Source organism: Anguilla rostrata, chromosome 5, assembly GCF_018555375.3.
Source record: "Anguilla rostrata isolate EN2019 chromosome 5, ASM1855537v3, whole genome shotgun sequence".
Lineage (NCBI taxonomy): Eukaryota > Metazoa > Chordata > Actinopteri > Anguilliformes > Anguillidae > Anguilla > Anguilla rostrata.
The window spans coordinates 37269144-37294856 of record NC_057937.1 but is presented as its reverse complement, the minus strand read 5'-3'; the positions used below and the strand labels follow the sequence as shown (position 1 = coordinate 37294856).

Genomic DNA, 25713 nt, shown 5'->3' with positions numbered 1-25713 from the left:
TGAAAGTACTGTTCATCTTGAAGCTTGTGTCCTTATTGAGCCTTTTTCTGTGCTTTCCGTGAAAACTTTGTTTTCTTCTGCAGACTTGTCATGACTCTCCAAGGTTGTGTGCAGTGAAGACGTGTGTTCTCTCCTCCGCAGTACCACGCTCAGACCATCAAGAACATACGGGAGGCCACCGAGAGCTTCGAGCCGGGCAGCATCCAGTACAGACCCGTGGCCATCGCTCTGGACACCAAGGGCCCAGAGATCAGGACCGGGCTCATCAAAGGGGTGAGTGACATCGCCCGCCCCTCTCAAAATGGATTCCGTTCAGCCGCACTTCACTGGTTCAGCGGTATCTCGGTAGTGTAAGCTTGTTGCCGTAGCAACTACCTTCAGCTACCTCCAGCCTCTTTGGTGAAGATTGCTTTGTAGAGCTGTGAAGACCAAATTGTTGGCAATCCTGTGCCATTTCTTGTGTACCTACAACGCCGGTTCCCTGGAGATCTACCATCCTGCAGGTTTTCACTCCAATGTTCACAAAGCAAACATTATTCACCGGCTAGAGATCTTGCTAGAGAGCTGCTAATTACAGAGTCAGGTGTGAAATTAGGGTTGAAATGAAAACCTGCAGGATGGCAGATCTCCAGGAACAGGGTTGGGAGCCACTTACCTACAACAAAGTGAGCTTTTTAAAAAAAAAATCATTTTTATTGTGTTTATTATTTTATTGAAGTTTACTCCATGTGAACCCCCCCTCGCTCCCCCCTTCTCGCAGAGCGGCACCGCTGAAGTGGAGCTGGTGAAGGGAAACATGATCAAGCTCACCCTGGACGACTCCTTCATGGAGAACTGCGACGACGAGACCCTCTGGCTGGACTACAAGAACATCGTCAACGTCGTGCAGGTCGGAAGCAAGATCTACATCGACGACGGGCTGATGTCCCTGCAGGTCAAAGAGATCGGTGAGTGCAAGTGCGGCTACTCCAAAAGTCAAATCTCCCCCCGCCCCTCCTACACCGCTCTGCCTTTCTGTTATGGATGAAGCTAGAGGTTTCCAACGAGAAGACGAGAATGTCACAATCTCGCATTTCTTGATAGCAACTCTTGAAATAGGCTTTTATTTTATTTTTTTAAATGGAGGGATCCACTCCCTCCCAGTTGCCCACGAGCCCGCCCGTCGGATTTAACCCTTTCCTTACCCGCCGCGCGCGCGCGCCCGCAGGCCCCGACTACCTGAACTGCGAGATCGAGAACGGCGGCACCCTGGGCAGCAAGAAGGGCGTGAACCTGCCGGGCGCGGCCGTGGACCTGCCCGCCGTGTCCGAGAAGGACGTCCAGGACCTGCAGTTCGGCCTGGACCAGGGCGTGGACATGGTGTTCGCCTCCTTCATCCGCAAGGCCGCCGACGTGCAGGCCGTCCGCAAGGTGCTGGGCCAGAGGGGCAAGGACATCAAGATCATCAGCAAGCTGGAGAACCACGAGGGCGTGCGCAGGTGCGCAGTCCTCCCGTTTCTGCCTCACACCGTCGCTATTACCGCACCACCAAGGGCCAGTTTGTCGTGATAAGGGTGTTAACAAGGTCTTCCTCTTTTATGAGCCAATGAGGATCGTCCAATGAATTTCAGTCCCCGAGTAGAGGCACTTTTTAGATTATTTAAAGGGATCATTTGAAGTTACCTGAAGTGCGTTTGCTTTCTTTTGACCGCAAATCCCAGAATGCACCTATACCAGCAATTCTGGAGGCTGCGGGTGGTCAGAAATTTCTGTAAGTCTTAACATATCCTTCAGCTGTCTGGACCAAACAAAAGCACACACTAAAACCTTATCAAAAACTCAAAGTGAACTATCCTGTCATTTTTTTAAATATACATTTTTCAGAACCTTCACATTCACGGCAAATGACTGACAGGTGTCAGGGAGTACAGAAGTAAAGCAAAGTAGAAAGTGTTCACACAGGAAATGAACGGAAACTGCAGCGTTCAAGGTTGTTTCGTAAACGGGCCGTGCGGTCTGACCCCCCCTTCCCCCCCGTAGGTTCGATGAGATCATGGATGCCAGCGATGGCATCATGGTGGCCCGCGGGGACCTGGGCATCGAGATCCCCACAGAGAAAGTGTTCCTCGCACAGAAGATGATGATTGGCCGCTGCAACAGGGCTGGCAAGCCAATCACCTGTGCCACACAGGTGAGAATGAGACAGACCGCCTCATTTGAACTCTTTAGGCTACCTTTACCATCAAGCCTTTGCTGGTTTTTTATTGATTTATTTTTTTCCCCACAATGGTCGTACTTGAACGAACAATCAAACAATCAGTACATTGTATTATATTTGTGTGAACTGCAATGACCCTAAAAATAAAATAAGTGTAGTTGAAATTCTTGTGTTTTATTACAGGCAACACAATGTGGTACAAAACATTTTACTTATGTTTCTGTTGCACCAAGGTCTTGGCAGGAGAAACCAATAAAAACAACACTCAAAATGTTTAATATTTATATAATATCGAGCTGGCCAAAATTGGAAAACAAACTGCCAGGCATCATTGTCAACAATCAATAATTGTTGCATTCAGGGAACGCCAAAATAACAGTAACGTAATAACAATGCTGTCCGTCAAGGTTACTGAGTCCAAACAAAGAATGGAAGGAGGTGCTTTCTGTCGTGTGCAGTAGAATACATTGACCTCTGAATGGGGTGTGTTAGGAAATGTCTGTTTTATTGCTGTTTGATTAAGAGGAGTGCTGGGGGTTAAGTAATGATCTCACAAAATAAGAATTTTTAAAAGTCACGTATTGCATTTATTTAGCAGCAAAGCGCTTTTCGGTGAAGAGGGAAACTCGACCGAAGTGTGACCATACATTACATTACATTACATTACAGGCATTTAGCAGACGCTCTTATCCAGAGTGACTTGCACAACTTTTACATAGCACTTTACATTGTATCCATTTATACAGCTGGATATATACTGAAGCAATTTCGGTTAAGTACCTTGCTCAAGGGTACAACGGCAGTGTCCTACCGGGGAATCGAACCTGCGACCTTTCGGTTACAAGCCCAGTTCCTTACCCACTGTGTTACATTACGTCCACTTGACCATACGGTGAACGCTCGCCGAACGTCGGCACCTTGTATCCGCTCCGGTGAAATTTTTTCCGTCTCTGATCCCGGCAGATGCTGGAGAGCATGATCAAGAAGCCCCGCCCCACGCGCGCCGAGGGCAGCGACGTGGCCAACGCCGTGCTGGACGGCGCCGACTGCATCATGCTGAGCGGGGAGACCGCCAAGGGAGACTACCCCCTGGAGGCCGTGCGGACCCAGCACATGGTGAGGGCGCCCCCTAGCGGCCGAACGCTCAGCATTTAGCTTTAACTGAGCGCGCTGGCTCCCGAAAGCCGCGGTCGGCAGCCGCCCGGGTCCGCGCGACTTGAACGCGGCCTGGGCTGCTGCCGATCGCGGCAGCGACGCCAGCTTTTATCGCTAACGCGTCTGCCGTCGTGTTCCTTGTGCATGTTCGGTGTTGAACGTCAGGGCCAGCTGTAGCTATGGATACGAGGACAGATCCCGTTTCTGGTTTAGTCTGAGCACTGTGTATGTGGGCTGCAGAGTAATAACAGAGCCAGGTCTCTTGAACTTGTCCTGCAGACGCTTTCCCCCACCGCGAGCCCCTTCGCTTGCTCGCCCCCGGAGCCGTACGGTTAGCTCCCTATCCTCCGCTCTGCCCGCGCGCGGGTTTCCAGAGCGACCCGGGAGGCCCAGAGGCCCTCGTGCGCGCACGGTGAACACGCTGTCCGCACGCTCCGCACACCGGCGGACTAACCGGCCTCCCCGTCAGCCTCACGCGTACTTACAAAACAGCCCCGCTTAGAGCGTAGCGCCCTCACCGTGTCCATTTAACACCGAGGGAACCGCTAACCTAGCTAGCATTGTCAGGTGCTAACGACCTAACCGTCACTCCCGCAGCTCCTGAGTTCCATGTGTCGGTGAATGGGGCGCACTGTCGCTAACTCCAAATGAGCTCGTGTGCTGTGATTTTGGGCGGCTGCAGTTCTTTTGCTTTTGTCACAGTGGCTTTCCTTGTGGTCTAAAAAAGGCACCGCCTTGTTTTCTAAATTGATCTCCACCCCTCGTCCATTTCCCTTCAGTTTGAGTAGGCATTCCCTCCTGTTAACCACTGACAATCACGTGTGAGATTAGCCCTAAGGTGGTAGTCTTAAACGCTCCCATTTGCTCATGAGAGAACAGTCCTCTCACAAAATGTTTTCCAAGTTGCTTGAGATATGGATAGATTTTTATATCTAGGCAAAGTCAAAAGATTTTTGTGTGAACAAATATAATATGGACCAAGCTGCGGTGAATTTTGATTGAATTCCCTTTTTGTAATTGATTGTAATGAATCATGCTATTGGTTTAGCATTACGTTTACCCCCTTTGACGTACTGTCCTCTGATTGGTGCACACACTTGTCTATCCATATCTTTAGCAGTACTGCAGAAATACTGCGAAGGGTGTATGCAGATTGAAAGTCAAAGAGCTTGTTACACAAATGCCATTTTAATTGGAATACTTGAATAAGTCGATCTCTTGGCAGGGGGGAAAAAAAGGTATTTAAATGTCAGTGTTTAACAGGTAGCCCCTCTCCTCAGGAAATGGGTGATGTGGAAAGCAAACTTAAGCAGGGATGGTGACCACTGCCCTAATGATACAGCGTACCCTGTTTCTGAAATAAGTTAACCAGAAAGAGTAGCGATGACTCCCCCCACCCACCCCCCACCCTCTAGAAAGTAGATTTCATTGCGTGTATGATTGCGTACTGTTGGGACATCCATAATAGAAATTAACATATTGCCTCTGTATGTTTTTTGTCCCACTAACTGCGCTGGTACTAAAATCCTGCTTTACCTACTTCCCGCTCCCCCCCCTACCCCCCCTTTTTTCTTGCCATCTGTTCTGTCTCTTTCTCTGTGCCCTCTTGTCTGTCTGTCCGTCTGTGTGTCTGCCCGCTGCCGCGCCCGCGCCCCAGATTGCTCGCGAGGCCGAGGCGGCCATGTACCACCGGCAGGTGTTCGAGGACCTGCGCCGCAACACGCCGCACTCGACCGACCCGGCCGAGGCCATCGCCGTCGGAGCGGTCGAGGCGTCCTTTAAGATCTTAGCGTCGGCGTTCATTGTGCTCACTGGGTCCGGCAGGTAGGCGGAGAGCAGGGGGGGGGGTGGGTTCGGGGAAGGGACGCCGTTTCCGGAAGGTTCCGTCTGTTCCGCAGCGAAAGTCATGGAGCCAGGGACAGGGAAGGATTGGCACTTGGCGTACACCATGGCAAATGTTTAAAGATGCTATTTACCCCTCCCCCCCCCCCCAACATTAATAAATACATTTTCAATTGGCCCAAGCTAAAAGGGGTTGTTTCAAATTTGACTCTCAAGCCTTAAGTGAGCTTGTGGGGGGGAATGGGCAAGGTCAGTTAAACATTTGCCATCCCTTGGTGGCGGTGCGAGTGGTTTGGGTGCGGTGACTGAGTGTAACCCTGCGCCGCCCCCCCCTCCCCCCCCCCCCCCCCCTCCGGGCACGCCGGGGCGCGCTCAGATCGCCCGGGAGGCGGAAGCGGCCACCTTCCACAGGCAGCTGTTCGAGGAGCTCCGCCGCTCGACGCAGCTGACGCGCGACCCCTCCGAGGCGACCGCCATCGGCGCGGTGGAGGCCTCCTTTAAGTGCTGCGCCAGCGCCATCATCGTGATCACCAAGACCGGCAGGTAAGGGGGGGTAGGGGGGGAGAGAGAGGGAACCCTGATAATCCGGCGCTGGCCTCCTGCTCTTCAAGACCGGCTGGTAAACTGCAACGTGCTTACCGAGACCGGCAGGTAAGGGAGGGGGGGAGAGAGAGAGTGAGAGAGCGGGAACCCTGCTGGTCCGGCACTGGCCTCGTTCTTCAAGACCAGCTGGTAAACTGCAACGTGCTTACCAAGACTGGCAGGTAGGGGGCGCCGCGGTAGCGGGTGGTGGAACTTGCCGAGGCAAGGAGGTGAGCGAGCGGGAGGGAACCCTGGCGCTGGCCTCGTGCTCGTCAAGACCCCGGCTGGTGAACCGCAAAGTGCTTACCGTGACTGGCAGGTAGGGGGCGCTGTGAATTTGGTCCTACCAAGTTCAGCGCTCGCGTCGGAACGAGGCGGCGGCGTACTTGAAGAGAAGGCGAACTTGGCTGAGGTCGAACGAACACGGCGCCCAGCTGTTTGTTTAAAGAGACTCGACATCTGTGGACGGGTTCAAATTCAGATTCTGCCGTTGTGGTGAACGCGATAAAACACGGAAATGACGTTGTCTGCATTATATTGCACTTATTTATCAGACGCTTTTATCTAAAGCGACGTACAAAAGTGCATATCATGGTCATTGGAACAACTTGTGACCACACTAAAAGCAGAACAACAGCTGGTGTGATCAAGGAACAGAAACTTTGACAGCTGGAAGCTTTTGAAATCGCTTTGATTTATTTAGCAGTGCGACGAAAGAGGAGACTAGATTGTACGTTCCTCCACTCAATTGGACGAGGAGGAGGAACGGAAAGTCGCAGCCACCCGTGCGATATTTTAGACCAATCGCAGCGGCCGAAATCAATGCGGAGTGTAGTTTTCTCCACAAGCGCGTCATTTTACATCGGTTAGTTAAGTTCTAAGCCTCAGTTCGTTTTCACTGCGAGTACACCTCCGCTTTAAGAGCAGGACTCAGGAGCTTAACGGGAGCAGCTGCACAGAGACCTACAGGTGAGATTTGGCGCAAAAAGCCCTTGTGTTCTCTGGATTCCCTGTACGTATGTGTGTGCGTGTGTGTAGGTGTGTGCGTGGGTGCGAGAAATTTATTTTTTTTAAATGTGGACGTGCGGACATTGGTGTTCATTGTATGCATTTGGTCTGTGGTGTGAGTCCGTTCAAAAAATGTGTGTTTTTTCCCCCAAGTGAATGTTTTTGTGCTGGATTGTGCAAGAGAGACTCTTTAAATCACAAAACATTCCTGGGGCCTTGTTTATTAAACATTTATGGTAACGATTCCAAATTCGTGCTCGTGGACAAAATTTACGATTTTTGCTATGAAAGAAATGTGGAGTTCACAGAAGGTGCGTGCAACCCACACGCACCCCCTTCTGTACCGAGAAACCACACAGCTTTGATATGTCCACTCACAGGGCATTGTGAATTCTGTGCTCCAGACCACAAAACTGGAATTTTGCACACAGTATAGAGAGAACTTTGATTACGATATCTAAGGCGTATGTTAAACTAAATATTTTATCTTGGCAGAGGTGTCACAGCTAAAGAGCTATTGAAAATTCCTTGAGTTTTTATATGGACCTCACATTCTCCAGTTGTGTAAACACTGTATTTTGTGCAGTTGGCACAAAACAGCTGAAAGTTGAAAAGTTGGCTTGACTGTAAAGTTATGATTAAATGTTTAATGGAACATTTCACACAAACGTTTCACCCGAGCGTCTCTGTCATTTAATTGGCTGTGGAACCGGTCGTACAGCTGCACACACGCTGCAGTCATTTTCTGTTGGACTCTGTAGCTCGCTACGAAAATCCAGTCGGAACCAACCCATACATTATATTCATGGCGTGTCTGTTGAGGAAACTGAAATTGGGCATCAGCAGTAGAAATGAAACACTGACCCACCTCTTGGTCTTTCGGCCTTAACCAGAACCTGGGTTTGTACGGAGTGTAGCACAGTGGGTAAGGAACTGGACTTGTAACCGAAAGGTCGCAGGTTCGATTCCCGGGTAGGACACTGCCGTTGTACCCTTGAGCAAGGTACTTAACCGAAATTGCTTCAGTATATATCCAGCTGTATAAATGGATACAATGTAAAATGCTATGTAAAAAAAGTTGTGTAAGTCGCTCTGGATAAGAGCGTCTGCTAAATGCCTGTAATGTAATGTAATGTAATACGTATTTGTTTTGGAGTCAAGTACATTTCTGCGCTTTACTGATCTTGTCTGGTGTATTGGAACCAATGGAATACTCTCAAAAAGTGCAAACCCTGCCTTCTGGTCATATTGGCAGGCGCAATTACACCAGGCAAGACCCAGGTCTGGCCTTAACATCACTGATTGCGACGACTGCTGAGCTTTCTTTGCACACTTTGTGCGGACATGTCTGTGTGCGCACCCTCACTAGAGTCACTAGATCAGGATTCTCTTTTGAAACGTCTAATCCTTTTAATATTTCCAAACAATACTAACACGGTGGTAGTAACTATGGTATTTAACATGGGTTTGGTGAGAGGAGATGAATGACATGCATTTAGATTTGAGTACATGTCTGAGTGTTTTAGATGTGAGTGTTCTGGGTTGATAGTGTACAGTAGGTGTGTGGGTTATGTAGCCTGTACCGTAGATACTCAGTTTAATCGCTCACTGTCCCGGGTGGATATGGGAGTCCAGGCTCATCGCGGGATTAGCGGTCGCTGGCTCGCTCGCGGTCAGCGCGCGCGCGCCCCCGTGACGAGCTTTCGTTTTTCCGTCGCCAGGTCCGCCCACCTGATCTCCAGGTACCGGCCACGCGCGCCCATCATCGCCGTGACCCGTAACGGGCAGACGGCCCGGCAGTGCCACCTGTACCGCGGCATCTTCCCCGTGCAGTACACCAAGCCCGCCCACGACGTCTGGGCCGAGGACGTGGACCTCCGCGTCAACTTCGCCATGGAGATGGGTGAGGCCCCGACGCGTCCGCCTCGCTGCGTCCAGTTTGAATTTGTTAATGTGCCAGAGGGCGTGTTGCTTATTGAAATGTAAATCTGCAGTTGACGGGCAAATCCCCCTGTAGTGGGCTGTGTAAGAACCGTAAGGATGTAAGTAACTCTCGACTGAATAAAGGTGGCTTAATATTTTAGAATTCGTTTTTTTATTGGTTCTTTCTCTGTAGTTTTACTGAAAGCACAGCCCTTACCTTTGAGGTTGCAGTGACAGGCTCTGGCCATGTGTGGTGCTGGTATGCACTTTCCCCCCCCTAAAAGCACAGCCCTTACCTGTGAGGTTGCAGTGACAGGCTCTGGCCATGTGTGGTGCTGTTGTGCACTTTCCCCCCCTAAAAGCACAGTCTTTACCTGTGAGGTTGCAGTGACAGGCTCTGGCCATGTGTGGTGCTGGTGTACACTTTCCCCCCCTAAAAGCACAGGCCTTACCTGTGAGGTTGCAGTGACAGGCTCTGGCCATGTGTGGCGCTGTTGTGCACTTTCCTCCCCCCTAACCGACACCCCGTCTGCTTTTCCAGGCAAGGCGCGAGGGTTCTTCAAGGAGGGCGACGTGGTCATCGTTCTGACGGGCTGGCGCCCGGGCTCCGGATACACCAACACCATGCGCGTGGTCCCCGTCGTCTGAGCCACGCCTCCCGAGGACCACGCCCGCGCTGGCCCCTCCCCTCTCTCCTCCCACCCTCCTCGCCTCCCCCCCCCGCCCCCCGCCCCCCCAACGCAGTCTCTTACTGCTAGGTCACTCACTCACACGTCTGTATAGTTTAGACAATCTAGGCAAAGGAAACGCAAACCCCCTGGCCTCTTACAAAGAGCACCAGGAGGGGTGCGGCTTAACTAACCAAACATGATTTTCCGTTGGTCCCCCAAGTCGTCTCATCTAGGTGTGTTCTTCCAGCTCCCTCCCACCAGCTCCAGGGCACTTCTACACATTGCTGGAAGCTGTATTTATTTAGAGGAGAACCTCCGTACCGCTAAACGAAACAGAAAGCGCTTCGGTCCAGACGTTCGTCTGTAACGGCTCCCGCTCTCGTTCGACGAAGGCGGCAGACCTTCCTAGAGTTGCTCCTGTACCTTCTACTTTTGTAGAAAAGCCACTTACAAAATTGGCTCTTCTACCCATAACATGAACAAATTGTGGCTTCTTAAAGGAGAGCTTCTCTTATTGGCTGTTGCCCTTCGGTCATTTTTGATTCTTTTGGCTTTTTCATTTTTTTGTTAAACGGAGCGTTGCGTGCTGTCAGTTTCTGTCTCTGTGTTGTGTTCAGTATAACCGCTTTTGCTGTACTGCACTGTACCTTACGTGTTGCGTTCCCTAACTACTGTAGACACTCTGTTACACTCATGTTACTCTGCGTTATACTTGACTTCAGCGAATGATGAATACGGTGGGCATTTGACATGTTATTTTGTAAGCGAGTGATTTAAAAAAAAATATGTATATTAATGTTGGATACCCATGCTAAGTTACTAAGTCCGTGTGTGCGTTGTAAGAAGAAAGCATTTGAAAGCCCTTAGATTTATTAAAAGTGTTTTTTGTTGTTTTGTTTTTTTTTCTTTGGTCAAAGACCTACATTGGCACTAAAGAACCACTGCTTTGTTGCGAGCCGCTCGACGGTTCGGTCGAGTTGAAAATGGAAGCGGGCGATCCATTTGATGTGTCGATCCGTGACGCACTTTGCGAAGCCCAGCACTTTGAATGGTTTTATTATTATTTTTTTTTGAAAGGGGTTGGAGGGGGTGGGATGACCACCGCCCCCCTCCTCGGTCCCACAGGAAGCAGGGTAGAGCCCTCCCCTCTCCTCTCCTCTCACATTCCTTCCCTCCCTTCTTCTCCTCGCAAACCCGCCGATTCTCTCTCTCTCTCTCTCTCTCTCTCTCTCGTCCCCCTCGTCTGCTGGTGACCTAGATCAGTGTCTGTGTGTCCCTTCCGTCACCATCGTCGCTTCTCTGATTGTGATGCTAGATTTGAGAAATCTAACGATATGCTAAAGGGTAATACGATGTTATAAATCTGGTGTACCGAGTTGTCCCGCACGGCTGGAATTTCCATCAATAAAAGAGATGAGCACCTGACCCTGCGCGAGTGTTTATTTCACAGCGACATAGCTCAGGAGGTAAGACCGGAGGAGGGTTGCCGGTTCAAACCCCGCCCTGGGCGTGTCGAAGTGTCCTTGAGCAAGACACTTAACCCCTAACCCCTAACTGCTCTGGCGAATGAGAGGCATCAGTTGTAAAGCGCTTTGGATAAAAGCGCTATATAAATGCAGTCCATTTACCATTTACAGCGCACGGCACGCTGCGGCACTCCCTGGACCACCGTACACGTTACAAGCTTCTAATGAAACAGTCTTCTGTGCAACTTTTCAGTACACCTTTTTTTACTGCCTCTGGGAAATGTTCTGCCCGTGATCAGCACTCGTGATAAGCCACTCTCTGATAAGCCAGAGTGCTTGCATGCTGCGGCTGTTGTAAAGATTTGTCTGCAGTTGCAATAAAGACATTACTGTGTTGTCCAGACGTGGATAAAATAAGTTTTTTTGAAATATTTTGAAAAACTTGAATTTAAAAATTCTTTTTTAGATAATTTAGAGAATTAAGTGTTTTTTTTTAAGTGTCTAATGTGCATGAATTCAAAATACTTTAAATAAGTCAATGTTACTAATGAAAATCTATTTTCAATTCAACACCCCAATAATGGATGGGGTTTTTTTCTAAATTAATTGGCACTTCTAGGAAATTCTAGTCTTTAAATAAAATGTTTTGCAAGTTTCTTACACTGTATATCTTTAAGCTTTTGTGTGGTGTACTCATTTAAGAAAGTTAAATATGGAGCCTTTAATTGTTACAATATTATCACTGTATGCTATCCTACCACAAACTACCATTTGAAACAATTTGGACAACAGGATGTATATAAAGGCAACTGGCCATGCAGCCTGCCCCAAATTTTTAACCTTTTTTTTAATAATCAGCCAAACTTTACAAAATGAGGATGACACATCCTACTCACTGATTCCACCATATTAGCCAATGCACAAAGATTGGTGAACTAGCATGTAGTTGGCATCAATCAAAAAAAAAAAAAAAAACCCTACATGAATTGTCTCTACAAGCAGCAGAAATTTCATTTAAATCTCATTTTTTTTAAGATGGGACAGGGATTATTATCTGTACCATAAGCAACATAGTCACCAAATCATTTCAATGTCAAATCACAGATTGCTCCTTTTAAATAAAACACGTCTTCCATGGGTAGGGGGATGATTACGTGACCATATGTAGTCTTTTTTGGGAATCTTCGTGACACGAGTGTCAATGCTCCTATTCATTTGATAAGCACATTTAATGATGTCATCTGGATGATGGGACCGCTTTATTGGTCAGTGTGAATGGGGGGAGGGGTCAGTGTCTGAGGTAGCGGAACCCAGGGTCACTGGATGTCCTGGCTGTACAGCACCCCCACCTGCCTCCTGGCTTCGTCCATAATCTCCATCAGCAGGGCCGAGTCCGACAGCGACATCCGAGAGCTCTCCTTCAGCCCTGCACAGTGCCCACAGGTGGCGCTTTTATTAGCCGTTTGACTCAATAAGAATGGTTTAGCATGGCTGTAATTATGATTCTTTGTTCTTTTTTTCGGGACCGAGTCAGTTTACATCTTCCCAATAATGTGTAAGCTGAAAGAGTAAAGTGTTTGTGGCACCACCTAGTGGTTTGTTTGGAAAATAAAAACTAGACTTACGCACAATGGAACTGAAACGGATATCCGTCAATGTGCTGGTAAGCATCACCAGTATGCGCTCAGAATATAAATCTGCGAGACCTGCAGTGTTTAAGACTGCTTTGTATCAATGAGTTTATACTCACTAGGTCTTTTTTGTTTGGCTTTGATTGGCAAGAGCATTGACTAAGAACAAGACAGCCACGGTTGGAAGAACAGCAACCTAAATTTATATAACCGATTTCACAGAATTTCCCCCCATTTGTAAACCGTTCCAAGCATACGGGCTTGGAACCCATGACCAAACTAAATGAAAAAGGGCATCATTAATCTTTTGAAGAGTAGGTAGGTTTTTTGGAATGTTTTTTTTTTTCAAAATTCAAGTCAGTGTTCTAGAATTCCATTGCTTTCAGTTACCAGTAGCGATTGTTGCATCTGCATTAGAATGTTTATTTAAGGACATTCTAGTTGCACATTTGAGATGTGAGCCAATCAGAAACCGCCCGTACCTTTCAGGAGGCACTGGCGCACCTCCTCGGCCTCGTAGCGCAACCCGGTGCTGTTCACAAAGTTGAGCGGCAAGGAAGGCTGGGGCAGTGGGTACTCCTCCTCCTTCCCGTTCACCACCAGGGCGGTGGGGCACCACATGTTAGCTGGGATCTGGGAGAGACGGGGAGGGTTACTGGATAGCGGTTGAGAGACAGACTGCGGCCTGTCCACTTACTGGTGGGGAACCAGGAACAAAGCTGCACAGTTCATTCACAGGGCCCCACAGTATTTCCCCAGCTTGGCAGTGATATGTGGATACATACGGTACAGTTTGTCTTATGCCCATTTCAACAGAACCGGTTCAACTGCACCAGTGACTCTCTACCTATGGCCCAATTTGCATAATTGTCTATTGTTCGGTCAATTAAAAAAAGAAATGTGACTGCGCAGTGCCGTACATCGTCATTTTTTGCCCTTTTTGTTTCTGCATTGACAGGAAAATGAATGGGCGTTATTAGTTTAGAAATTAGGCTGCCTGCTTTGACAAATTGGCACATTGAGAACCAATGTAAAATGTGCAATGTACTGTCCAATCAGTGTTGCCACTGTGGTGTTGGCTGGGCAGATGCGTACGAGCCATCAGCAACACAACGAAGGACGTGTTTGAGCATCATTCCTTATTTTGATTGAGCATTCTGCCTCGTGTAGACATCATCATTCCAGCACTTATTGTGCTTTGTATTATTGTCCTAATGTTGTAGCTTGTACTGCCCCCTAGTTTGACTTAGCATAGGTTAGGGCTGAATAATATTCACTGTGTGAACTGGACTTTGTGTTCTTGGCTATGAATAACTACAAAATGAGCATTGTACCTTATCGAAACCCGTGTTTTGTAGTTGTTCCAATGACCTTGATATGCACTTGTACGTCGCTTTGGATAAAAGCGTCTGCTAAATAAACGTAATGTAATATAATCACAAGGCACAACTTTCCAGCATCAGCAGATTCAGGTGAGCTGTACTGCGCGAGAGGTGGATAAACCCAATAGGTCGAATGGCGTGCAGTCTGTTTCGCGCTGACCCACCTTGATGCTCCCCTTCGTTCCAACGATGACGGCTTCATTGGGGAGCTGGGCCGCGACAGAGCAAATGCACACGGCTATCCTGTTCCGCGAGAACGTCAAAGTAACCACCATGGCCTCATCCACACCTAGCGCAAACAAGAAGCACCGTAATAGAACGTCATTCACTCTACAGCCTCTAGATGGCGCTTCAACACAGAAGCAGATTGTGGTTCGAGTGCTAAGTTCCTCCAGCAAGTCTTCTTCTGTGTCTGCTACTAGGATAACTCGTACTATGAATTCATGAAGGCACTATGTTTGCATGTCTTTGAACCCTCTTCATAACGATTTTGTATAAGGGCAGTCAACTGAAGTTCAGCTGAAAGCTGCAGCAGATCTCTATCTGCAGACTCGCTGAACTACAAATTAACTAGAGGAATGGTTAAAAAGATAAACCACTCAAGATGCAAAGAAAAACAGAGAAAGCAGAAAATTGGGGAGGGGGGAATCTAAATTGATTTTGGGAAACAGAAATAAAAATGACTTCATAGAGGCCCTAAAGACGTTAGCATAGCGGTTTACCCTGTCCTCCACCCCACATCGCTCAATCCTCATCCGGACAGTCGGCTCTACCTGAGTCCAGACAGAATCCAGAGGCCTGGATGGTCTCAGGCCTCTCCCCGTCGAACACCATCAGCGCAAACTGCACGCAGTAGACCCCGATGTTCATCAGTGCCCCCCCTCCCAGCTCCTTCTCCACCGACCGGGGCACGTGCATTGAGGGTACCCCGAACTCAGCCCGCGCCACCTTCACCTCCCCCAGCTCCCCCTGGGACAGGATTCGGCTGATCTCCCGAGAGGCGGGGAAGAAGCGCGTCCACATGGCCTGCGGTGCGAGAGGGGAGCGGGGTGTGTTCATTCGAGGCCCCGCACTGCCCCCGTTCACACACAGTTAAACTGTTAAACAATCGCAGCCATTTTGTTGAACTGATGACCGCACTTAAAGATTAGAAAACAGTTTCATTTGCATTTACTGCTATTTGTTGGTAGCAGTACATAGCTATAGTTTGTACAGAATATAGGAGTAGTTTGTTAATGCCTTGCTGTTGAACAATAGTGGTCTTACTGTGCTTTTTGTATTTGCCATTTATTTAATATCTGAATGCTGGAAAATGTATTAAAAGATACATTTTTATTAGTAGTAGTAGTAATCATAATCTTTATAACTGTTGTATGCGTGAAATTTGGAATCCTTTGTAATGCATGCTTTGAATTTTTACTGCTATTTCTCCTACTTCCATCAGGAAAATGTTGTTTTTCCTGGCAGAAGCGATGAGTTTCTGCACTTCCCCAGAGTTCATGGAAAACGGCTTCTCGCATAACAGGTTCTTTCCGGCGTTCATGTACAGCAGGCACGCAGGGAGATGGCATGGATGAATGGTGCCAACGTATACCACATCTGTCCAGCGAAAGGAGGAGGGACGGGGACCACAGAAAGTACATGATTATGACAGCAGTACATAAACATATACACCTACAATGGTGCTGTTCTTAGAAACACACACTGTTGTGCATGCCTAGGATGTATGTGTGAAACACAACTTCACTTACAAGTGTACAACACAAAGTGTCTAGCAGCTCTTCTGTGTTGAGCTATCCTCACACACAAAGAGAAGGTTACAGAAGTATATCGTAAGGCTAAAGAGGCATATCCAATCTAATTACAGAAAAAGCCAGAATCAGACTATTTCCGGTGAAGCACTCTCCTATGCATGCATACATTTTTCACCTGTCAAGTGACTTCACCTTAACTGATAAAGAGGGGGAAACTAAAGCAGCAATGCCGGCAGAGATCTGGTCTTAAAATGGAATAGGGTACCCACCAATCTCTGGGTCATTGGCCAGCTCCTCATAGTTCCCATAGGCTTTGGGAATGTTATGCGTCTTGGCAAATTCCTGCGCACGCTCTAAGCCACGGCCGGCCACAGCTACTACCTGAGAGAATAAAGAAGCATTAAGTAAATGTTTAATTTTATTGTCCTGCAGCTTCACCACAGAATCGGCGAAAGTTCGGATGTGATAAAGACGGTACATCTGTCACCACGAAAAATACTGTGTATTACGGTCAGTCGAATTTCCGCACTTAACGTTGCAGGCTTAGTGAATCGCTTCATATTGGAATGTAGGCTTTTACAGCATAAATTGTTCTGTAACATTACTAATGTCATTATGGTAAGTAAGAATACGCAAGAATTGGTAGACTGCGTCAATGCAGCGCTATAAATGAACCCTATATGTTAGCTAACATTAGCAACTCCGTTTACTATAGCGCGCAAGCTTGCACGAAAAGCATGATTATCCTGTACAAAAGTTAGCTCGTTTAACGCTGTTAGTAGTTTTTCGTAAGGAGCGCAGTTATTTTTTCTCTTCTTGAAGTAGGCTAATTTATTAGCATCTAACACAGAACATTTAAAGAAAAAGATACACAACTGTACAGCTTAATGTTACTTGGTTCCATGTTATGTATGTTCAGTGCACGTGATGAGTTTCATTAACGTGTAGATAACTCTCAATGACAAAAGTATGAAACATCTCAATCGCAAAGCATTACAAAACCTTCAAGTGACAGCTGGAGACTTAAGTTTATTTCCCCAAATGTGATTTAAGATTCCAGAAAATAGGCTGTAATTATAAATCTAATCAGTATCTCGCTTGAGAAGTTAACTATATCGAGTTCGAGAATTCCAGATTCTACTTGAAGGAGAAAATGTTAACCCACAAAGTAAACCAGTTAGCCAATGTTAATGTTACCTGGTGGTCTCCCGGGGGCAGAGTCTTCAAAGCCACGGTGAAGTCATGGCTGATCTTTCCTGTGCTAGATATTCCCCACTTTGTTGTCATGTTAGTGGCTACTGATTACGCTGACAGCAAGCAAATGACGCGCACCGGGCAAACCACGTCTGTCAAAGAGACATTTTTCTTCTCGGTGCCGATAGGTGGAGTTAGATCGTACTTCCTTCTTTTGACATCCGTTTAATTTGGCAGATCATTTTATTCATGTATTCATTCCAACCATCCAACCATTATCTATACCTGTTTATTCCTGGTCAGGGTCACTGTCAGGGTCACGCGGAGTATTTGAGCCTATCCCTAGCGTGCATTTGGCGAGGCAGGAAAGGAATACACCTTGGACAGGTCGCCAATCTATCGCAGGACATGTATTTATGCCATTAGGTTAATTTATTGATAACTAACTATAATGCGGTCTGAGTATTCGGACAGTGAAACATTTTTTGTTGTTTTGGCTCTGTAGGGCAGCACGTTGGATTTGAAAATGAAGTTAAAGTGCAGACTGTCAGCTCTAATTTGAGGGTATTCATCCATATCAGGTGGCCCCTGTTGGAATGACAGCCCCTTTTTAGGCTTTACAACCATTTTTAACCTCATATTCATCGTTTTATTTAGACTACAATGTTCTACAGAGCCAAAACAACAAAAAATGATGTCACTGCCCAAATAATTCACTGTACAGTATGTATGGCATAATGTATAAATGTAGCCAAGTCTACATATAGATATGCATTGTAAAATGTACAGTGAAATTTGAATTGAACTGGACCACAGCATTCGGATATGGCAATTATGGTTGGCACCTAGTGAAGCGGCACCGGTGGCAAACTCGGAGTCGATTACTTGAGAGACTAGCTATAACAGTAAAATTTCCTTTGATAATTCAACTTTAACTGATGACATTTGGTACTACATTCCAGAGTCAATGAATGGATGAGTGAATGAATGATCTTTTGGGTCTAATTAAGTAATTAATCATTTTATTTTGAAGTAAGGTTGCTTACCGATATCAAAGCGCTAGCGTAAAACAATTTTGGAAGTGGGAATTGCGTGATTTAACGTTATTTTACACAGAAATTTTCAGCCAACTTGTCGGTGTAATTGAGCGTTTTACAACTGCAATGCTGCTGACGAGCAATGTTTATCAGGCTGTTTATCTGAACGCTGGAAAATGTATTAAAAGATACATTTTTATTAGTAGTTGTAGTAATCATAATCTTTATAATAGTTGTATGCGTGAAGTTTGGAATCCTTTGTCATGCATGCTTTGAATTTTTACTGCTATTTCTCCTACCTCCATCAGGAAAACATTGTTTTTCCTGGCAGAAGCGATGAGTTCCCCAGAGTTCGTGGAAAACGGCTTCTCGCATAACAGGTTCTTTCTGGCGTTCATGTACAGCAGGCACGCAGGGAAATGGCATGGATGAACGTATACCACATCTGTCGAGAGAAAGGAGGAGGGACGGGGACCAGAGAGAGTACATGATAATGACAGCAGTACATAAATATATACACATACAATGGTGCTGTTCTTAGAAACACACACAGTTGTGCATGCATTACATTACAGGCATTTAGCAGACGCTCTTATCCAGAGCGACTTACACAACTTTTTTTTACACTGTATCCATTTACTGTATCCATATATACTAAAGCAATTTCCCTTGCTCAAGGGAACAACGGCAGTGTCCTACCCGGGAATCGAACCTGCAACCTTTCGGTTACAAGCCCAGTTCCTTACCCACTGTGCTACACTCCGTCCGCATGCCTAGGATGTACGTGTGAAACACAACTTCACTTATACAAGTGTACAACACAATGTGTCTACCAACTCTTCTGTGTTGAGCTATCCTCACCCACAAAGAGAAGGTTACAGAAGTATATCGTAAGGCTAAACAGGCATATCCAATCTAATTACAGAAAAAGCCAGAATCAGACTATTTCCGGTGAAGCACTCTCCTATGCATGCATACATTTTTCACCTGTCAAGTGACTTCACCTTAACTGATAAAGAGGGGGAAACTAAAGCAGCAATGCCGGCAGAGATCTGGTCTTAAAATGGAATAGGGTACCCACCAATCGCTGGGTCATTGGCCAGCTCCTCATAGTTCCCATAGGCTTTGGGAATGTTATGCTTCTTGGCAAATTCCTGCGCACGCTCTAAGCCGCGGGCGGCCACAGCTACTACCTGAGAGAATAAAGAAGCATTCAGTAAATGTTTAATTTTATTGTCCTGCAGCCTCACCACAGAATCGGCGAAATTTCGGATGTGATAAAGACGGTACATCGGTCACCCCGAAAAATACTCTGTGTATTACGGTCAGTCGAATTTCCGCACTTAACGTTGCAGGCTTAGTGAATCGAGTCATATTGGACGCGACATTTGGTACTACATTCCAGAGTCAATGAATGGATGAGTGAATTAATGATCTTTTGGGTCTAATTAAGTAATTAATCATTTTCTTTTGAAGTAAGGTTGCTTACCAATATCAAAGCGCTAGCGTAAAACAATTTGGGAAGTGGGCATTGCGTGATTTAACGTTATTTTACACAGAAATGTTCAGCCAACTTGTCGGTGTAATTGAGCGTTTTACAATTGCAATGCTGCTGACGAGCCATGTTTATCAGGCTGTGTTGTTGTGTGATGAATGTGGCATCATTTTCACTTGGCTTTCAGTCATTTGTTGTATTCAGTGTTTAAAGGAAATGGGCATTATTGTAAGTGCCTTGGAGGAACAAAACCAAAAATGTCCGTGTAATTGAAAGCTTTTGTCTTGGTCTTTTACAACTGTTTACAAGTGCTTCTTGTGCACCAGAGATGCTCATAATCAAAGAACATGGTAAATGGACTGCATTTATCTAGCACTTCTATCCAAAGTGCTTTACAATTGATGCCTCTCATTTGCCAGAGCAGTTATGGGTTAGGTGTCTTGCTCAAGGACACTTCGACATGCCCAGGGCGGGGTTTTTGAACCGGCAACCCTCTTCTGCCTCCTGAGCTATGTCGCCCAGACATAGTGTTTGAGTGTTTGCACCTTTCTGAGAAAACTTTTAGATTTTTAGTGGATGTCAGTGTAGACATAATTTTTTGACTGGACTGTATACTGTGTTTACATTGTAGGTTTTATAGCTGTATTATCTCTTTGCTCCCTTTTCACCTAAGTTGATGTGAGGTGAGCGTTCTGGGGCAAAATGGCTGCCCTGCATCACCCAGGTGGATGCTACACATTGGTGGTGGTTCAGGTGAGTTCCCCCCCTTCACTGTGTAGCACTTTGAGCATCTTGAAAAGTGCTATAAAAATGCAATTTATTATTATTATTATTATAAATGGCTGGAGCTAAGCAGATGGGAGACCTCCAGGGAAAACTAAGTTGTTGCTGGAAGTGCCCCTCATCACTATGCAGCACTTTCAGTGTGAGAAAAGCACTACATTAATTAAATGATTTATTATTATTATAAATGACATAAAGTGGTAAAATTTACATGATTTAATGACATTGACTGCAATTTTACTGTAAACTGCTGGGAACTGAGTTGTGTCAAAATACAGGTTATTACTGTAATTTAGAAACAGCTGATTACTGTAATTCTACATACAGCTATTTCGCATTAATCCATAGTCTCGTTTACGGTGAAATCACAGTATATAGTTGCCATTTAATTGCAATTTACTATGAATATGTAACAGTAAATTAGAATGACCTTACATTAACACCTCATCCAATCAGCTCTCACTGGCATCACCTGTCCAGATTACACAGTTAGACAGCGCATAAAACAAGAGCCTTGTTTCCAGCAGCTCCTGCCAATTCAGCTGCATTATTCTACGCTTCTTTGACACAACTGCAGAGCTCATCACAGAAAATGTTTTCATTGTCTGTGCGGAACAGACAGCCATGCTGGCACCTACGCCGCAGTTTGAGTTTGATTGTGTGTGTCGGGGCACACGCCTGTTTGTTTAACTCCCTTTACCCAATTATGTATTTCACAAAATCATAGAAGCCTTTATGGGATACAATTAAGCCTCTCAGCTGCACACTTGATGATCATGACTCTTTATTGTGCTTTCAGGGCTGAGCCTTCAGTTTCAGATTTAACAGCGGATGACGTTTGCTGAATTGTGCTTTACAGAGCAGTCAGGGGCTTCCTGGGTGAGGCAGTGGAGTTCGGCTGTGTCGCTGTCCCAAGTCAGGACCTCTCTTTACGGCACAGGAGCCACTGAGGCGTGGAGAGGGGGTCACTCGCCATCTTGGGGGAACACCACCCCGACCTGATGCCTGGCTTCGTCCATGATCTCAGTCAAGAGGGATGACTCCTCCAGTGACATCCGAGAGCTCTCTTTAAGTCCTAGGGAAGAGATCCGAATGTAGTGTTAGGCCCTTGTGTCTGCGATCTCAAAAATGACTTTGTTTAGCAAGTTTGCTTTTAAGAAAGCTTAAAAACTGTGAAATGTTGTCATTAAATGCTTATCAGCATATATCCCTTCAAATAACAGCATTTTCTAAAGAGCAATTCGTTTTCTTTAAAAAATATCTAAAAAGCAACAGTATACCGTAAGTCATTGTGATGGCATGCTTACTTTGATAAAAACTTCAACCTAGGCCCTGCGCTCTGCTTTTGAAATGTTCTGCCGGGCTACTGCACCTTTGAGAAGGCACTGCCTCACTTCCTCTGCCTCGTAGCGCAGTCCAGTGCTGTTGGTGTAATGCAGGGGCATAGACGGTTCCGGAAGCGGGTACTGTGACTCCTGCCCATTCACCACCAGGCGGGTTGGGCACCACATGGGAAAGGGCACCTACAACAGCCATCAGACCAGCATTAGGCCTGCTGGCCTTGCAGTCTTAAGTGATGGACACAGATCAAACTGAGAAACACCATCAACAAATGACTGAAAGAAAATGGAATAGACATTTCTTTCCCAATGGAATACAAATGCATGATGGTTATAAAAGCATAACATCACAGTAAATACTGATGTTAGTTTATGTAAGCATTGTGTCTTAACTTTCTGTTCTCTGAGAAGTATTTTTGGTTGCATCTTATCTTTGAAAGAATATAGTTCTCTTATTTAATATTAAGCGATTAAAACATTATGGGCCAGTTTCACAGACAGATTAAGTCTAATCCTAGACTAAATTCAATTTTGAAAAGAGACTCTCTATACAAAACTCAGTTTAGTCCAGAACTAGCCTTAATCTGTGTCTGTGAAACTGGTCCTATATCACCTTACCGTAATCGTTCCTTTGGTGCCACAGATGGTTGCGTCATTGGGCATGGATACAGCGATAGAAAAGCCACAGATGGCCATTCTGTTCCGGGAAAATTTTAAAACAACCACCATGGATTCGTCGACTCCTGCAAAACCGAAAAACAAGTCAAAAAAGGTGGAAACAGATTAGAGCCCGACCGATGCCAGATTTTTGGGTCCGATGCCGATCCCGATTTTGGAGAGTCCTAGCCCACCGACTACCGATGTTTTGACCGATATTTTGTCAAAAAGTGCAACATTTTCAAATCAATTAGAAAAACTTATATTTTATCAAAGTGTCTGTATTTGAGAACATTTAACTTATAAGCAAACAAATAAAAATAAACACACACAGAACTTTTTAGATAAAAAGTCAAAGATGATGTCCGTTCTGTGAGTCAGTACCTGTTTCCAAACGGACGCCGGTGGCGTGTACGGACTCCGGCCTCTCGCCCCTGTACACCATCAGCACAAACTGCAGGCAGTAGACCCCAATGTCCAGTAGGGCCCCCCCTCCCAGCTCCTTCTCCACCGATCGGGGTATGTGGAGCTGGGGAGAGCCGAAGTAGGCCTTCACCATCTTCACCTCGCCCACCGTGTCCTCGGCCAGCAAGCGGCACACCTCAATGTGAACGGGAAAGCACCGCGACCAAATGCCCTGCAGGAGGAGATACCGTCTGTCAGACAAGGCTGTCTGCCCTGCAGCAGCAAGAACATAATTAGCGGCCTGTCTCTGTGCCTGGAACCAAAGCAGATAACTCTGCTGTACGAAAACAGGTTTCCCTTATTCAAATATGTATAAGTGGGTCAGGGAAGTCCATGCATGTAAAATGTATCATCCAATTGCAAGTTAAATGAGAGAAACCACTACACCGGAATTTAAATTGCTCATGATTCTAAAATGCAGAATTCCTTTGGCTTTACACAGCCTTGCAGGATCTACCTCCTCTGTGACTCGCATATGTACTGCATATTCAAACCCCAGCCACATTTTCTATGACGCTTATTTGATATAAGTGACACCATATCTGAAGAGTGGAGGGTCCAAGGTATTCAAAACACCCCCATATCATTGAGACAACATGTCCAGGGGAGGCAGCAGCGCATTATATATGTCATGCTATCAGAAAGCAATTGGGATTTAATTGAATGAAATCCGCCTGTACTGCATGCTTATACCCCAGCCATGATATTCTGTGTGATGTTTTCACCTTTACAAACAAGTGTTAATACTGTCCTATTCTCCTTGCCATTCTAGTGAAATATTCAGCCACATTTTTATATATATATTTTTTTTTAGTTGCATAGTTGATGTTACAAGGTAGCAAAGAATGTTGAAGTAACGCATTTTCCTTACCATTCAGTTAAACTTATGTACTGATGTAATGTTGTATTGGATATTGTAATAATAATTAAAAGTAATGGGTGTATTTTATCTATTATTCTGCATTTAAAATTTTGGATTGTCATTGTTAAAAATGTAGGGGAAAAAATAGAAAAAAGGAAGACAGGTTTGTTTGTAATTAATATTAGTGTTGTGATTAGTTTTACAATGTCTGTGTTTAAAATCGAAGTTGTTTTAATATTGTACACAGAAAACGAATAGTTCGTATTTTAGGACAATTGCAGTCCGGTTTTTCCTTAATTAATTTCATTTTGCTGAACGTAACAGTGGTTTTATCGTCGGACTTTTATTTTAAAATTTTCAGACCCGCGCGAAAGTCCTTACTGTCGCTAGCTTCACACTGCTCAGTGTACCTCCATCAGGAAAACGTTGTTCTCTCTGGCGCTGTCGATGAGTTGCTTCACCTCCCGGGAGTTCATGGCGAAGGGCTTCTCGCACAGCACGTTTCTCCCGGCGCGGAGGAAGAGCAGGCCGACCCGCAGGTGCTGCGTGTGCAGAACGCCCAGGTAGACCACGTCTGCGGGAACACGGGAGGCTCGGTTTCAGACAGACGGACCGACGGTCGGCCTCGCTTCGTTAACCGGCTCCGGTCTCGCGGACCGTTCGCCGCGGACCGTTCGCCCAACCCACCCACCCACCTACCTACCTATCTCCGGGTCCTTTGCCAGCTCCTCGTAGCTCCCGTACGCTTTAGGGATGTTGTGTTTTTTGGCGAATTCCTCCGCGTTCTGTAGAATGCGGGCAGCCACAGCCACAATCTGGAAGAGGAGGAAGTGATAGGGAGAGCTAGAAAGAAAACCAGAAATTTGGGGAACTTCAGTTGATACTTCGGATTCAGAACAGGAATTTTGTCTTAACTGTACATCTTGTGGCGATAGGCATTACTTATCGTGTCACCTGTGGCAGCAGTGGGATTCCATACCTTATGATTTCCAGCCGGAAGCGTCTTCAGAGCCACGGAGAAGTCGTGGCTGATCTTCCCAGCGCCGCATATTCCCCACCTGGTTGCCATGTTGACCTCGCTTTTAGTTAGCCGGTGACGGGAATGGCATAAGGGTGATGTCCAGAAAGACGGAAGCAGGCGTTGTTTGCTCCTGTGCTGTGGGAAGTCCTGACTTCTAAAATGGTGCTGTCAGAAGAAGCACTATGTCTGGTGCAGTCGAACAGTAGCACCCAAGCGGCCAAAACCAGACTTCGTTTTTGAAGCTCATTTCCTGGTCTTGTTCTTCCTGGTTGCTCACTAGCGCCACTACGGTTGGCTCCAGTATAGGTGTTTCATATCCGGTTTCCATGTAAGTCTACGGTACAAATACGGTCAAAATACAAAGTCAATTATTTTTTCTCATGAGAACAAATAGTCACAATATGTGTAATTTATTCGTATTATGACTGTCCATGGGTCGATTTCATGATTTATTGTGTCATTTGGGCACTTATAATATTTGTTGTGGACCAATGAGGTACAGTTTGCGTAACTTCCTGATTACTGCTGAGGACTAAGCTACAGTAGGGGCTACAGTCTATGGTCACTGGGTGGGAGGTGGCGCCTCTTGGCTATAACATTGCGGCTCCGACTAAGGTCCGCCTGTGCGAAGTCAGAAAATGCAGGCATCCCATTTCGTAGTGATTACATTATGGCGTGTGCTATTTACAGCTGCACTAGACGACCATAAAATAATCCTCCTCTGAAGCTTTTCGGTAGCCGAGTCATTTTTGCTATTTCCTTTAGCCTACTTAACCAAATAATTAGTTGGCAGAAAGCATAATCAGCTTGCTATATTTGGTAGTCCAGTAGCCTATGCTAAAACAGTTCGCAACTTCGGCTACCAAGCCATTTGACTAGCTAGCTAACATGCTTCACGCATGTGACAAAGCTACTATAATCGCGATTTTAGGATAAACACTGCAAAATTTTCAGTTTCACGAAGCGAATTAAGAGTCTTAGGTTTATTTGCTGGATAACATACAACACACGATGAAATCACACACATATAATTTAACGAAATTAACCATCTTTGTAAGATTGGAATTTAGAAAGGAACATGTTTTTAGCATTTAAGAGACCGACAAGAGCATTTAAGACTGGTTCTCAGAATCGGTCCTGGGGGCTCCTTTGCTTATATTGGCTTTTCTCCATTGGTTTTGATGATCTAGGCTACAAGAAAAAAAATAGCCTAATAATAATTAGAAATTCAATGTACATTATTTTTGT

At 45.9% G+C, this 25713-nt stretch overlaps 2 protein-coding genes and 1 long non-coding RNA gene across 15 annotated transcripts in view; 2 read left to right on the top strand and 1 right to left on the bottom strand.

The window, feature by feature from the left end:
• The window catches only part of pkma (pyruvate kinase M1/2a), a 29270-nt gene extending 18467 nt beyond the window's left edge, over positions 1 to 10803 (top strand). For 2 of the 8 annotated variants that reach the window (XM_064336038.1, XM_064336040.1), the window contains exons 4-11: positions 142 to 273; positions 761 to 947; positions 1208 to 1478; positions 2020 to 2170; positions 3161 to 3313; positions 5010 to 5176; positions 8506 to 8687; positions 9249 to 10803. In XM_064336038.1, the coding sequence (XP_064192108.1) occupies positions 142 to 273; positions 761 to 947; positions 1208 to 1478; positions 2020 to 2170; positions 3161 to 3313; positions 5010 to 5176; positions 8506 to 8687; positions 9249 to 9355 (1350 nt within the window). In that variant the 3' untranslated portion in view covers positions 9356 to 10803. The other 6 variants (XR_010330123.1, XM_064336039.1, XR_010330122.1 and 3 more) reach the window with 6 other exon arrangements.
• An 871-nt stretch (positions 10804 to 11674) lies between these two features.
• Positions 11675 to 24725, bottom strand: dhdh.2 (dihydrodiol dehydrogenase, tandem duplicate 2). 6 transcript variants are annotated; one of them, XM_064336047.1, is made up of 7 exons: positions 24424 to 24725; positions 24148 to 24259; positions 23855 to 24018; positions 14631 to 14883; positions 14022 to 14146; positions 12958 to 13108; positions 11675 to 12270 (listed from the first exon to the last, which is right to left on the bottom strand). In XM_064336047.1, exons 1-7 carry the CDS (start codon positions 24511 to 24513, stop codon positions 12161 to 12163), a joined length of 1005 nt encoding a protein of 334 aa, XP_064192117.1. In that variant the 5' UTR covers positions 24514 to 24725; the 3' UTR covers positions 11675 to 12160. The 6 variants fall into 6 exon arrangements, with proteins under 6 accessions (XP_064192117.1, XP_064192119.1, XP_064192116.1 ...); XM_064336049.1 differs by lacking the exons at positions 23855 to 24018; positions 24148 to 24259; positions 24424 to 24725 and adding exons at positions 18142 to 18287; positions 18924 to 19035; positions 19142 to 19231; XM_064336046.1 differs by lacking the exons at positions 23855 to 24018; positions 24148 to 24259; positions 24424 to 24725 and adding exons at positions 15293 to 15456; positions 15881 to 15992; positions 16809 to 17106.
• On the top strand, positions 19324 to 21449 carry LOC135255206 (uncharacterized). Its single transcript, XR_010330124.1, has 2 exons — positions 19324 to 20090; positions 20980 to 21449. It is a non-coding gene; the product is annotated as an uncharacterized LOC135255206 (long non-coding RNA).
• Positions 24726 to 25713: the final 988 nt, after the last annotated feature.